Source organism: Rhinopithecus roxellana, chromosome 3 (genome assembly GCF_007565055.1).
Source record: "Rhinopithecus roxellana isolate Shanxi Qingling chromosome 3, ASM756505v1, whole genome shotgun sequence".
In the NCBI taxonomy this organism is placed as follows: domain Eukaryota; kingdom Metazoa; phylum Chordata; class Mammalia; order Primates; family Cercopithecidae; genus Rhinopithecus; species Rhinopithecus roxellana.
This window is the reverse complement of record NC_044551.1, coordinates 166,360,008-166,375,124: the sequence shown is the minus strand read 5'-3', so window position 1 is coordinate 166,375,124 and position 15,117 is coordinate 166,360,008. Positions and strand designations below refer to the sequence as shown.

General features: G+C 42.2%; 1 protein-coding gene across 2 annotated transcripts in view; it reads left to right on the top strand.

The window, feature by feature from the left end:
* RNF130 (ring finger protein 130) overlaps positions 1 to 14,255 on the top strand; it is a 109,932-nt gene extending 95,677 nt beyond the window's left edge. The window contains exons 6-9 of one of the 2 annotated variants that reach the window (XM_010380962.2): positions 189 to 285; positions 3,043 to 3,247; positions 6,492 to 6,585; positions 14,064 to 14,255. In XM_010380962.2, coding sequence (XP_010379264.2) covers positions 189 to 285; positions 3,043 to 3,247; positions 6,492 to 6,585; positions 14,064 to 14,079 — 412 coding nt within the window. In that variant the 3' untranslated portion in view covers positions 14,080 to 14,255. Of the gene's footprint in view, positions 1 to 188; positions 286 to 3,042; positions 3,248 to 6,491; positions 6,586 to 9,670; positions 9,737 to 14,063 lie in introns of those variants that run through there. The other variant, XM_030926863.1, reaches the window with a different exon arrangement.
* The last annotated feature ends 862 nt before the right edge of the window (positions 14,256 to 15,117 follow it).

Sequence of the window (15,117 nt, the reverse complement as noted above, 5' to 3'; positions counted from 1 at the left end):
ACATATGAGGTTGGGGTCAGGAGATTTTCTGCAAGTTATATTTTAATAAATTCCCAATATTTGTCTCTTGGGGCTTAAAATATGTTCTGAAAGGGGGGAAAACAGACTAAAAATTCCCTTTGTTTCCATTTTGGCCTAATAAATTTCTCAGTATGTAATTTGTGACATAACTCTCCGTTATTTTATAGGCATGTTTTCCACAAATCCTGCGTGGATCCCTGGCTTAGTGAACATTGTACCTGTCCTATGTGCAAACTTAATATATTGAAGGCCCTGGGAATTGTGGTATGTTTCCTATTTTATTTGTTATCACTTTTATGTATTATTATATGTATGTGTAATACAGTATAACACAATTGGCATAATAGGAGGTATGACTAAGACACACAAGAAAACACTGGCTATATTTGCCATGTAACCATGTAAGCCCAACAGGACCTTTTTTCCAGACTACTGAGAAGTCTAACCCATCTCAGAGAACTCCTGGAAGAGAAGGTAAATAACTGTACTAGTCCTTTTTTTTTTCTTTTATTAAATTTAAGAGATAAGGTTTCACTCTGTGGCCCAACTGCAGTGTAGTGGTGCAATCATAGCTTACTATAACCTCGAACTCCTGGGCTCAAGCAGTCCTCCCACCTCAGCCTTCTGAGTAGCTAGGACTACAGGCACACACCACCATGCCTGGCTAACTTGTTTTTGTTGTTTTTTTGAGAGAGAGTTCCGCTCTTGTTGCCCAGGCTGGAGTACAATGGCATGATCTTGGCCCACTGCAGCCTCTGCCTCCCAGGTTCAAGCGATCCTCCTGCCTCAGCCTTCTGAGTAGCTGAGATTGCAGGTGCCTGTCACCACCCCCGGCTAATTTCTTGTATTTTTAGTAGAGACAGGGTTTCACCATGTTGTCCAGGCTGGTCTCCCTGACCTCAGGTGATGCATCTGCCTCAGCCTCCCAAAGTGCTGGGATTACAGGCATGAGCCACCGTGCCTGGCCACTTTTTTATGTTTTGAAGAGACAAGATGTTCAGGCTGGTCTCAAACTCCTGGCCTCAAGTGATCCTCCTGCCTCAGCCTCCCAAAGTGCTGAGATAATAGGCATGAGTCACCACACCTGGCATGGTCCACTTTTAAAAGTGTGCTTCTGTTGGGTGAGGAGTATGAGATGAAGAAAGAGAGAAGGACATGATTTTTCTTCATTCCGACATCTTTTTTTAAAAGATAGGCTGTATGCTGTTGACTCTGTTCCAGTCGTAATCTCCTCTGTGCTTGGCATAATATAAAACTGTGTTCTTTAGCCTGAAGTTTGACTTTGATCTCTTGGGGGTTGGTAAGTTGCAAGCAGAGAAGGCAGACAGTGCCTGAAGCCCAAGGAGAACTGTTGACAACCATAGCCTGGCAGGGGCCATCGCCAGGTGTGCCAGAGTCCAGCTGTGGCAGGTGCCAGGTCAACACTGACTTGAGTAACCAAGGACCTTGGTTAGTCCTTGCTTAAGAGAAGCATGTATATCCAGGGTTATGCTTTTTATCAGAAAATAACATAGTTTCTGGTCTCAAAGAATGAAAGAATAATCTCCTTATGGAACAAAAAGTTTAGTTTGATCCAACAGATGAACTCATTTTAGCTTGCAACCCAAAGAAGATCGAAGGCATCTTATTTTAAATATACTGTCAAACACAGTTTCAGTGTATACAGTTAGGCGGGCAGTAATGCCCCATTTGTCCTTTGTCTCCAGAGATCATGTCAGTGGTGATGCCATTTAACATGGGATTACTCAAAGTATCGGGTGTTACTGACACCATGGACTGGATAATCCCTTCTTGTTGGGGCTGTCTTACTGTGTTGCCCAGGCTGGAGTGCAGTGGCGTGATTCTCCTGCCTCATCCTCCCGAGTAGCTGGGACTACGGGCGCCCGCCACCACGCCTGGCTAATTTTTTGTGTTTTTAGTAGAGACGGGGTTTCACCGTGTTAGCCAGGATGGTCTCGATCTCCTGACCTCGTGATCTGCCCGCCTCAGCCTCCCAGTGTGCTGGGATTACAGGCGTGAGCCACCATGCCCAGCCTGTTTGTTAAGTATATTAAGTGCTAATACTTTTCTCCTCTGTTTATAACAAAAATCCTCCTAAAATGTATTGCAGGTTATCATGGATCCTTACATGTAATGAACATAAAAAAACCTCTTCTAACTGGTTGTGAGTCTAAGCATCACTTAGTACACTGTGTTTTGCTTTTTTTAAAATAAGGCTTTGAGATGACCTGAAATGGTTCTTTTGCCCAGAAAGCCATTGGTTCCAGGTTTGGTTGGCTGAAACTTCTCTCTAGAAACATATAAACTTCTCACAGCCACCCCTCCCAGCTCTGCTTCTCATGTGCGGCCTGCTGCTGCATGCTGAGAGAACCAAAGGTTGTTAGGTAAACCGAACATGCACATTGTTACAACCAAAGACTTTTGGTGCTCACTTTTTAATTGGTAGACTGTGGCCCTAAGCAGCTCTATACCTCTCCCTCAGGATTAGGTGCTTAGGTTTTGAAACAGATAATTTTCTTATAGTTCAAAAGTCTTTTCAACTTTGACCTACTCTCGGTTTTATGCTTTACTTGTGTTTAAAGGCAGACAATACTTAAAAACTGACTACCAGAGAAATGGGGCTTTCGGAGAAGTTAGTAGGATGAAAGAGGTGTTTTCTATTACCTGGGATTTTTCAACATGGACATTTACCATGAAGTAAAGTAATAGTTTACTGTTTTAAATTGGATGTTTGGTATCTGTATGTTAATGATTACGACTCCCTGTGCCTGTGACCAGTTTTCTCTGATCTGCAGTGAAGTTTGGTTTTCCTTTGTACCATTTCTGAGAAGAGATCTCTGTGCCTTTTGAAGAAAAACTCTTAGGGTGAGAGGAGAAGGAGTAGGTAGGTGGGCAGATAAATGAGAGGATATCACAGGGAAATAACTTAGTAAGGTCTTTGCAACAGGGTGTCAAACTTCAGAATCTTATGAAAGGATTTGTTTTCCTTACAATTATTTTTAACCTAGAAATATTTTGCAGCCGAATTTGCCATGTACTGATAACGTAGCATTCGATATGGAAAGGCTCACCAGAACCCAAGCTGTAAACCGAAGATCAGCCCTTGGCGACCTTGCCGGCGACAACTCCCTCGGCCTTGAGCCACTTCGAACTTCGGGGATCTCGCCTCTTCCTCAGGATGGGGAGCTCACTCCGAGAACAGGAGAAATCAACATTGCAGTAACAAGTAAGTGGGGGCCTCCGCTCAGGCACGGGGCATGTGACTGCCTATATGGGCATTCGGGACCATCAGGAAAGTCAAGGCACTCGCCTCAGCCTGCAACACAGACTGTAACTAAGAAAGGGATGTGTGTTTCTGTTAAAACAGGTATTTGGAAGAATGCAACTTTATTTATGATAAGTAGCTGTTGTGTTTGTGTATAATTAATAGGAATAGCTGCATTTGATGAGTAGCTGTTGAGGTCTGTCTTAGTCGCTGTATTATAAACCTTGTTTTGAAATCATTGCATTACAAACAGGCGTGTAAAGGGAGATGTTGGAAGGTGACACAGGCCCCCAGCAGCATTGCTGGTGTGTCGTGTGCTGTGAGCGCTGGTGTTCTCCACCTCCAGGGCTACAGGCTACTTAGTGGGAAACTCATCTATAATTTAAACCTAAAAATTCACAGTTCTTGGAAGATAGCCTGTTGCGCACTTTATTTTAAATTTTTTATGGAAGTTTGGTCTCTTGGCACTTAACTCTTTGGTATAATTGTACATGAGGTAGGAGAAAAGCCAAAGGACAATCTGCCTGAAAAAAAATACCGTGAACAAGTTATGAACATCTTCACATTGCACTTTCGACAAGCAGGAAAGAAATGCCGAGTATTTTGATGGCAGTGCCTAAGGATGGTGTGAGTGAGCTGATAGCGTGTGTGTGGGCCTCACAGACATTCACCCCTCAACAAGCCAGCTTTTCTCTTCACTTCCATTCTTTACATGTTGTTTTCATCTAACAACCTTTCACCCATCTTCCTTGTTGCCGCTCTGCTGTCGCCTTTTCCAGTACCTGCTGCTGCTTGCCTAGAGCGTCAGACCCTGAGGCTCATGAGACCCCACTCCACTCTGGGAGTCAGTGAAATGGATGACACTGTTACAGAATGTTTTCTCCTTTACATATTAAGACTTGTGTGGTCTGTTCAATCCAAGTATTCATGTTTTTAACCAACCAGACATTGTTGTTAGAAAATGGTTCCCCAGGTTTTATTCTGTCATCTGTCTAACTCAGAGAGCCCTCATTCAGTTATGCAGCAGGGAAAACTATGCTTTGAGCGTAGTTTGGCTCATTTCGCACCATCTCTCAGTGATTCATTTTGATAGCATTTCATGGTTTTCTTTCTTCGGTGTTTAGGTTTTGTGGTCTACAGTTTTAAAACTTGATTGAGTAGTAATAAAGAACACAAAGGTTGTTGGTTTATTAGTGAGTTTTTCGAGTCCTTCATTGATCAAACATTTATTGAGCACCTACTACTTACTACATTAAATACTGATCCCATTATATTTTATATAGAAATGTCCTTTCAAAACCTTTTGCTTTGATGATAAAAAAGATTACTTCATGTACCAAATTAATCACCGTTAGCAGAATTTACACATGATGTTAGTAAATAAAATTCATGTGATTGAACTAAACCACAGCTACCTCTGCTTTCCCTCTGAAGCTCTATAGCACCATAGCAACCACAGTGCATCCAACTGGCACCCACTGTGTGCAAGGCACTGTGCTAAGTAGGCACTGGGGGCAGAGGTAGCCAGGCCCGCTGCAGGGGGGCACTGTGGAAATGCCACCAGCATATGGGGTGTTTTATGATGGTGTCTACTTCCTTTTGTTACTAGTTTTTAAAATTGAAATCACACACACACACAAAGACGTGCAAACATGGGATGGTGTACTCAGAATTTGGAAACATAGATGTGACGAAGTTCTACAAGGTAGTCTACATATGTAAAAGTCTCCAAGAAGAAAAAAGAGGATACTGTCTTAAGTTCCTTGATGGTGATGGCATTCAGCTCTTGATTTTTTAAAATGCCATATACATTTTCCCTAACTTAAAACATTATAGGTTAAAATGGTGGGTTTTATATGTGGTCTTGAACGTTCATGCGATTAAATAAAAAGCTTCAATCTACTGATGAGGAAGTTTGTAGTTTGAGAGGCAGTGGCTGTACTGATGTCTAAACAGTAGGGATTTACTAAGCGTTTTCATAACATAAGCTAAGCTGGGCAGAGAAATGCTCATAGAGCACACTCCGGACCCAGAAGTCCTCCAGAGCAGGCTTCGTGACCTTCCAAAAGTCACCACCTTTAAAATCTAACAAAAGTATGTTTTTCTAGAAAAAGGCCTATGCACACACAGTTTTGCATGCGGGGTTAGGATTTGTGGAACCCAGATTGAGAGACACACATGTTGTATACAGCTTGTGCATAAAATATTTGGCAGTCCACGTGTAAATAGTTCTCTTTTCCTTCTTGCAGATATATAGGTAATTTTATTGTATAACATTTTGTTAAAAAAGCCCTAGTCAGTGCATACTCTAAGAAATATTTTAGAGTTAAGACTTTTTAGCAAGTCAGATTGGTTCTTAGGTTGTTTTTGAGGTTCTCAATAAATACTGTTTTTAAAATGTTACCTTGATAACATCGGCTCTGAAAAGGTAAGGGAAAATATCTAGATGGAGAGAGAGAGACAGGCTAGGTGAAAATCCTTAGAGTTGTAAGCACCAAAGGTTTCCAGCTCTTTGGCAGCCAAGTACCCGGTCAGTCCCCCGCCCTTCCTACTTCTGCGTGTCACAGCCTGGACAGCCAGTGCTGCTCCTCGGCAGTGGGGTCGGGAAGAGTAGTTTCTGGTTTCTTGAGACACCAGTGAGATGTCCTTTTTACGTAAATATCCCAAGTAAGCCCATGCGTAAGAGAGAAGAATGTAGCCATGGATGCCATGGGAGGCCAGCTCGCAGACTGCTGGGAGCACCCACAGGACCTGGAGAACCGCTGCTCCATGCTCCTCAGCCTTTGACTAAGAATGAAAGCCATGCAGAAATGACAGAATGAAGAAGGAAAGAAGGCTATAAATATGCTTAGTCTGCTTTACTGCCATTTACATTAACAATGAAAAAAGTCTATGTCCATGTGCAATTTTATATACATATTTTCACCACACACTTTTTGGTGGCTACACTGCTCACAGACCTCAGGACCTAAATGGAAGAAATGGTTGGGCCATGCTTTCCTTTCTCCCTTGCAGCTTTCACCAGTACTCCACTAACCTTCTCCAGTTAGTAGCTCTCTGGCAAACCTCCTGCTTCACTTCCTTGGGCCAATCTTGGCTTACACCTCCGTTGACGTCTGCTTCGTTGCATTTGAGGGAAATGTTGGCATCGATTTGACTTAAACCTTCTCCCCAGAGTGATTTCCTCCCTTTCCTTTGTCAACAGAAGAATGGTTTATTATTGCCAGTTTTGGCCTCCTCAGTGCCCTCACACTCTGCTACATGATCATCAGAGCCACAGCTAGCTTGAATGCTAATGAGTAAGTAACAAATTGTTTTTTGGATTGCATGTGCCAGATGATCCCAGGAAAACACATGGAGCAATTTTCACAAAGGTGGTGAGAATTGGCTTTCCACCAGTTTCATACTGATCCTGGTGGGATCATATCTAGCAAAATACTTTATTTCATGAACATATATTTTTAGTCAGTAACACAGATTGGGAATTCACCTTATTCAACAAGAACAGCTCATTTGAGAAAAGATCCAGAGGTTTTCATTAGCCACAGGCTTAGAATGAATTAGCAGTGTAATGCAAATGGCAAAGGAACAGTATAGAGTGTAAAAGGCTGCCAGTGTCCTCATCGCTGACGGGAAGAGCCCCACTTTGTGTTCATCACACTTACCTGGAGCCTTGCATGTCTAGCTTCTGGGGAAGCCCCGGCACCCATGCCTGTAGTCAGGACCAGTGCCTCGGGTACTTGGCCTGCAGGAAAGAAGCAATTTAAAAGACCCGCTGTTTCCAGATATTAGGACAGCTGTGAGGAGGAAGAGAAAATAAGTCTAAGCGCTATCTCCACGGGCAAAATGACGACCAAAGAGCAGGCTCCATGACTGCAGGCTTCACCTCGGTAAAAGGAAGGACATCTGTCAGTGAGGTTGCTTAGTGGCAGGGTGGTTTGCTGTAGGGCATGCCCAGGACTGGGAATGCAGGCTTGTCAGGGGTGCTGTAGTGAGGTGTTTTCAGAGGACGGAAGATTGGGCTAGATGACTGTTATGGTCCATTTTGATGCAGTGCTGTTCCAAGAGTAGTTTTCCGTAGCGATAAGATATAGAAAGGGTTTTTTATTTTTGCTTTGTTTCGTTTTGTTCTAAATTTTGGACATTTACTGAGGATATCGTTCAGTCCTTTCTTTTACCAGTATTCATGAAAACTAATTAGAGATGAAAGCAACCCTGGGGCACTGCCCACATTTGAACCTCAGTTGGTGTGGGTGGAATTCACACCATCGCCCTACTCAATTATGTCCTGATACTTTAATTGATGAGTAATAACCAAACTACTTCATGCAGTTGATTTAATTGACTGCCCATTGTCTGGCTATAGAAACAATGGGCAAGTGGCCTCCACTTGCAGTGACATGTGTTCCTAGATCTAAACCTGATCTGTGGGCTAGATACCTGCAGGAAGTGCCCGCTGGCATCCGTGAGCCCGTACGTGTTGGGGTTCACAGACGTCAGGGTCGGGTGGCACTCCCCAGCCTTCAGAGGAGCACTGCACTGATCCAGCAGGTGAACCACTGGCTGCTGCTGTTGGCCACCCATGCAGTTTCCTTCAGCACGGCATACCTAATTCCTTGACTCTAGGGTCACACACACCTGGATTTGACTCTCAGCTTCTCCATTTTTCGGTTGTAAGACCTGGGCAGTTTTATTTATTTGAAGCTCCTTGTAGTCATTCATAAACAGATAACGCTAGGACCATGTGGCAGGGTTGTTATGAGAATCAGCATATAAAATGCTTAGCACAGTGCCTGGTACATAAGAAGTGCTCAATAAATGTTAGCCAAGCCAATGCCACCGCAGTGCTATTGAAGTTCTGTTAGGAAGATGGCCATCTGCCTTTATTGTCTGGGAATTGAATTTAATTTCTTCCATGAAATAGGATACAGAACCATAGTAACTCTGTGAGTAGCTATGATTCAAACCTTATTTTGGAGGGAAACACTTATTTCACCCACAACCACCTCTTTTGCTTACTCCCATGCTAACCCATCAGGCAAGATAGTAATATAAGCCTACTTCTCAAAAAGTTCACAAATGAGTGATAACCAATACAAGCAAATAATTACACTAGGCACTTTTCGAGAATTATTGGGTAGTTTAATAGTCACCTGACTGTCACTCAGAATCCGTCTGATGTTCAGTTCATTTATCAGATTAAAATGAGAGTTGCTCAGTAGACATGTTACCTATTAGAAATCATAGTATCTGGGCCATAATATTTTAGTTCTGTGCCTAAATGCCTGCATGACTCAGAATCTAAGTCATGGATCTTAGATCCATGCCTTAGTCCAACCCTTCTCCCATTAGCGGTTGTAGAGGGTTGATTTCACAGTTGTTCATTTGGTTATTATTTCTGTGCCTTCAGTCAAAACCACTGAAGGACAATATTCACGATCCCATTTAGAGAGGAAAATGGAGAGAGTGTGTATGTGTGTGCGTGTTGTGTATGCACACATGTGGATACAAGCAAGGATGGTCACCAGAATATGAATGGTGATTATCTTACGTTAGAATCTGGGGCAATGTCTTCTTCAATGTGTGATTTTGTGTGTTGTGTTTTTTTTTTTTTTAACAGTAAACATGAATTAATCTTTTTAAAGGCAGTTTTTATTGTGGCAGATGATAGGAAAGATAATAGTACTTTTACCCAATGTCTTTTTCTCAAAAATGTCAATGACAAATTCCTAGTGATTTTATTCCAGAAAAAAGTTTATTTTAGCAAATAAATTTGTAATTATTATTTATTAATGAATTTTTCAACATCTATTTGATTTCTGTTTTTGCCTTTATCTACCAAGAAACTTACAACCAAAATAAGATTTTTTTTTCACCTTAATTGCCCTGGCTGAATTTTCTGGGTAACCTCATCCATTTGTAAAATAGTCATATATAAACAGATTTCATCTCTTGGCATTTTAATGACTGTCTGAAAATTGATACTGAACTTCACCTCTATGCATATACCTACTAGAATAGTTTACTTTTTTGGCAGTGTTACTAGTCACTGTTCTTGTGCATTACTATTCAAGCAAGTCCTTGACCCTGTCTACTCACTGTTGAAACCCTGTAGGCACGATGTAAGGGCAGTGTGTGGGACCCAGGTGGTCCAGGGCCCCCTGCCATGGGTGGGTTGCTGACTACACAAGGAAGATCCCCACAAGGGATGCAAGCCCCCATCCCTCCCTCACCATGCTTGGTGCATTTACCAAGGGCTTGGTGCTGTTGGCTTCAATCAGAAATCCATCAAAAAGCCCTTGGGTTTGGAGTCACTGCCCCTCTATTATGATTAAGTACTATTTATTTAAGTACTATAACTAATTATACATTAAATTTTTTTAGCACTGCAAACAGATCTGGTAAATTTTGAAACTTTGCAAATATAAACAGGATGGTAGTCAAAGAAGCAAATAAATGTAAGGTAAATATATTTATGTATTGGCGTCTCATACCTCTGTTTCTTAGTACCTAGGTAAACAAGGTTATCGAATTTCAATTCCCAAAAGGGGTCTTTTGCTCTACTTGGTTATTCATATAAACCTTGTGAAATGTCAACATTTACTAACTGATATTTGTGTCACTCTAATTTTCCCTCAAAATAAAAATAAATATTTTTATTATTTGTATTTGAGAAACATATACAAATATATAGCAGAGATTTTAAGTTTAATGGGAGGCGTGACTAGGTATCCCCTAGAGCCTTTTTCCAGTTGCTAGATTCTGATTCATAGAAATCATGTTCTAAGATTTGCAGAGAAGGGTAGCTCATTATTCAAGATTCAAAAAAGTCTTGGCATGAGGAAATGAATCTGAAGTGGTAAAGGTGATGAAATAACTAGAGCAGATGTTCCAGTGGCATAACCTGAGATCAGGAAGCCCTGGCTTCTTGTAGCAGGTCCACCGGGAAACTGCTGGTGAGCTTCCTCCTCTTAGTGTAGTATCAGAAATTTATATATATAAACTCCTTCATATAAAAAGAGTTGATGTTTCTATTTTACTCTCAGTATTTCTGAATTATTTTGTTCAGTACTCTTTTTTTTTTTTTTCTTTGAGACGGAGTCTTGCTCTGTTATCCAGGCTAGAGTGCAGTGGTGCCATCTCGGCCCACCACAACCTCCACCTCCCGGGTTCGAGCAATTATCTGCCTCAGCCTTCTGAGTAGCTGGGATCATAGGCACCCACCACGACGCCTGGCTAATTTTTTTGTATTTTCAGTTGAGATGGGGTTTCACTATCTTGGCCAGGCTGGTCTTGAACTCCTGACCTTGTGATCTGCCTACCTTGGCCTCCCAAAGTGCTGGGATTACAGGCGTGAGTGCTCAGTACTCTTTTTAAGAGGAATATTGAGAAACTAGCCCAATATAAAAGGGTCTGCAAATTTAATTATTTGATGTCTCGGGGATACTTGTTTTGGAAGACAGGGGACCGGGTGAGATGAGAGGTGTTTCCAGGTGTTTGAAAGTCTCTTAAAGATGAGAATAACTACTGTTTATTGAATGCCTTCCAAGATCTTAGTCCTACACTGGTCTCTTTTACCCATATTGCCTGGTTTAATATTCAAAAGAGTCTCATGGTGACTAACCAGTGCATACAGAGACACGCTTACTCTGTATTTCTGGAGCTCTGGAGATATCTACAGGGAGGTAGATTTCCACTTGATATACGAAAGAGCTTTGTGACCTGGCACGGTAACTCATGCCTGTAATCCCAGCACTTTGGGAGGCCGAGGCGGACAGATCACCTGAGGCCAGGAGTTCGAGACAAGCCTAGCCAACATGGTGAAACCCCATCTCTACTAAAAATATGAAAATTAGCCGGGTATGGTGGCAGGTGCCTGTAATCCCAGCTAAGGCTGAGGCAGGAGAATCACTTGAACCCGGGAGGCAAAGGTTGCAGTGAGCCGAGATCGCCCCGTTGCACTCCAGCCTGAGTGACCAGAGTGAAACTCTCTCTCAAAAAAAAAAAAAGAAAAGAAAAAGAGAGAAAGAGAGAGAGAGAAAAAGAGAGAAAGAAAGAAAGAAAGAAAACAAGAAAACTTTGTATTAGTTAAAATTGTCCATCCAAAACACGGGACACTTTGAAAGCTAGCGAGCCTGCACCAGGACCTAAATCTTCAGACGGAAGCTACAGGATAGAGCTGTTCACAGGCCGACCTCACGTCAGGTAGAAGGCTCTAAGACTCATCCTGTGCTGAGGGTCCCTCTTGAATTGTCCTAGGAGTGATCAGAGGCCGAGGAGAGGTGTTGGGTTCTCTTTCAGTTACCTGTTTTAGAACCTTAAATATCAAAAGCAGCGTTTTTCAGACTTTTTAAAAACCATCTCCTGCTGTAAGAGATACATTTTGCATTGTGACCTAGTACTCCCACATGTAACTGAAACAAATTTCACAGACACTTCCCTGACTGCATGCAGTATTCTCTGATGTAGTCAACCCTCTGCCTTGTTGTTAATATTAGTTGTTAACTCCTAAATTGATTTTAAAAACCATTAATAGGTTGTGTGCTTTAGTTTGAGAAACATTTTGAATTTTTAGTTCTCAGCCTGATAACCTTTTGCTCACACAACCTGTCTTGTAACAATTCCTGAAAAGATTTAAAATTAACCTCTGTTTGAGGTGTATTGCTGGATAGTGGATCCTCTTCTTTCTCTTAGTATTTATTCTCCTTGTAGCCAATCTGAGTGTGAGATACATATACACAAAAGAATAAGTTAGGGCTTTGAGGGAGTGAGTGACTCTGGAGGGATGCCATAGGAAGAAGGCCCCTGGAATTCAAACCCAGCACCTCTGGTTCCAGCCTTTTCCTTTAAACTGCTTGCATTTGACTACTTCAGAGAGGAGGATAGTGTCAAATAATGTGGTTGAAGAAGACAAATTTCGTTTCCTAAAAATACAGTGGCAACATGAGTATTAAAGGCAGTGGGAACTTGCATTGGACTTCTCTGCTCTCTTTGGCAGTGGTTATTATTTTGCTTTATTTTATTTATTTATTTGAGACAGAGTCTCACTCTGTCACCCAGGCTGGAGTGCAATGGTGCAATCTCGGCTCACTGCAACCTCTGCCTCCCAGGTTCAAGCGATTCTCCTGTCTCAGCTTCCCGAGTAGCTGGGACTACAGGCGCCCGCCACCGCCCCTGGCTAATTTTTGTATTTTTAGTGGACATGGGGTTTTGCCATGTTGGTCAGACTGGTCTCAAACTCCTGACCTCAGGTGATCCACCTGCCTCAGCCTCCCAAAGTGCTGGGATTACAGGCGTGAGCCACTGTGCCCAGCCTATAATTTCTTTAAGAGGCAACAAGATAAAGTAGATTTAAAAACTCGATTACCCCTTGGAAGTCTTTAATATTCAGTTTTTCTGAGGAAATACTAGAAAATGTGTTACCTTAAATAGGAACTACAAGAAATAATAAAGTACAGAGCTTTATGTGAAGTTGTGAATATCCTTTATACCAGAGGTTTTTCAAAAAAGTTGACAACGCCCCCTCATTCATTGAGATGCCGTTTCCCAAGTAGGCTCCTGGGCTTGTGCCAAGCACTGGGCTCGCCGTGCTGAAACTAACAGAGACCTGGCCTGGCCCCACTGGAGCTCAGGGCTATGCCCTCATGTGTGTACTGATGTGGCTGGAGAGTGAGGGAGTATGCAAAGGCACTTCTGGGTCATGCCTGCAGAGCTGCTGCTTTACCTTTGGGGGAGCTAAAAAGGCTGCATGGAGGAGTGACTTAGGAACCAGCCTGGGCATAATTAGGGCACACAGTGAGGACCTCACAGACCAGGATCAGGGAGTTGTGTGGTTTGGTGTGTCTACCGTAGGTGGTGGTGGCAGTAGGCAGGAGACAGAATTTGGACTTTATTCTTGTAAAGAGCTGGTAATGGGCTCTAAGGCTTTTCAGCAGAGAGATATTCCTAGTGGCTGCGAAGCTGCTTGCTGTGGTAGAGCATGGAGGCAGGAAGATAGATTAGGTAAAAACAGGGAGTTGAAGGAGGAAGTCAGGGTGGCGGGCAGGAGCTGAAATCAAGAGTTGCTGGAGAGTTGTATAATAACCAAACCTTGTGTGGTTTGAAGCAGAGATCTGGAGCCCAGCTGAAAGAAAGAGATCAATGCTAACAGCTTGATTTGGGGACCCTGGAAATGAGCAGGAATCCAAGGCATCAGAAAGCCAGGGCAGTGCCACAACACAGGGCTGCAGAGAGGGCAGCAGGAGCTGGGTCAGCGCGGGGGCTCATCAAAAGGTCATAGGCTCTTTTTCCACCTGTTACAAGGACAGAAACACATACACAAGGTCTGGAGGATTCCTGTGAGACAGCCATACATCCCTGTCACTTCAGAATAAGTAAGGACATTCTTGTTTGAGGGGTAAGAGGAGCATTTTTAAAAAGCCAACAGCTACAGATTTCAGCACCCTCAGCATTCAGAACATGTATGTAAACCAGGATAAGCTGTAAATTGTATGATAATCATCCCTGTGTATTTAAACAACACGCCATGGGCCTGACCTTTTCCTTCATTCTTTTGGGCATATTAAAGCACCTCTAAGGTGGATGAGTCAGTCACCTGCAGATCTGAAACTGCTGATTTTGGGAAAACACTTAATGGCTTCCTGGCCTTACCAGAGGGGTTGGGAAATGGCTAGGGACAGCGCAGGCCACCCTTCAGTTAGGGTCACTTCTCTGTTACTTTAAACATTTGACTACTCTTTAACTAATTTATGACTTCTTTTTTCCTTTTATTCCATAGGGTAGAATGGTTTTGAAGAAGAAAAAAAAACTGCTTTCTGACTGATTGCCTTGAAGGAAAAAAGAACCTATTTTTGTGCATCATTTACCAATCATGCCACACAAGCATTTATTTTTAGTACATTTTATTTTTTCATAAAATTGCTAATGCCAAAGCTTTGTATTAAAAGAAATAAATAATAAAATAAAAAGACTGCGCTGTTGAGTATTATTAACCAGACCTGTGTTTCGAGGGCTGATTTGGAGACCGCAGACCCGGATTGCATTTGTGTTTCAGAGACAGAATGTGCTCCTGGCTCCCGTGAGAGGAACAGGGATTGACACTTACTATTGGTGTCTTCACATGGGCTCCTACCCACATAGGGCGCAAGAGTGGGGACATGCTGCTGCTGATGCCGCTTAGGGTGGTCAGTTGATTTACTCATTCTTCAAGGTGGACATTCGTTCTCTGATAATTTCTTCTTTGTGGTTAATCAGCCTTCCCCAGAGCTTCAGCACCCCCAGCAGCAGGGACTTGGAACATTTCTCCCCACTGTGCTTCTGCACCCAACAGAGTGCTTTGCACATAGTAAGTGCTCAATAAATATTTGTGGAATGAAGGAATAAGTGTAAAAAAGATTTTCCAAGCCACACCTAATTAGTAATAAATTTTATCTGTCTGAGATTTTTTTTTTTTTTTTTTACCTACTTTGTGTTCTTTTAAAAACAGCAAATTCAAAAAAGTAGGGTGAGAGCAATTTTACATGTGCCAATGAAGTATTTTTGCTTTGCTGATGAGGAGAATTTCAAAATATTTTGTTACATTGAATTATATTCTTGAATGATTTTCAGTATTTGTAAATGTTTGCAGCAGTGAATTCTTAATCTTCTACCTCAGCCTACCTGAGGAGTGAGAACATATATTCCTATTGAAAACAGGGGTTTACCTCAGTAGCCATGCTCAAATCAGTAGGGGGCTGAAAGGATTTTGGTAATTGAAATATAATTCACATACCATAAAATTACCCTTGTAGAGTGTATATTTCAGTAGTTTTTAGTATAGTCACAAAGTTGTG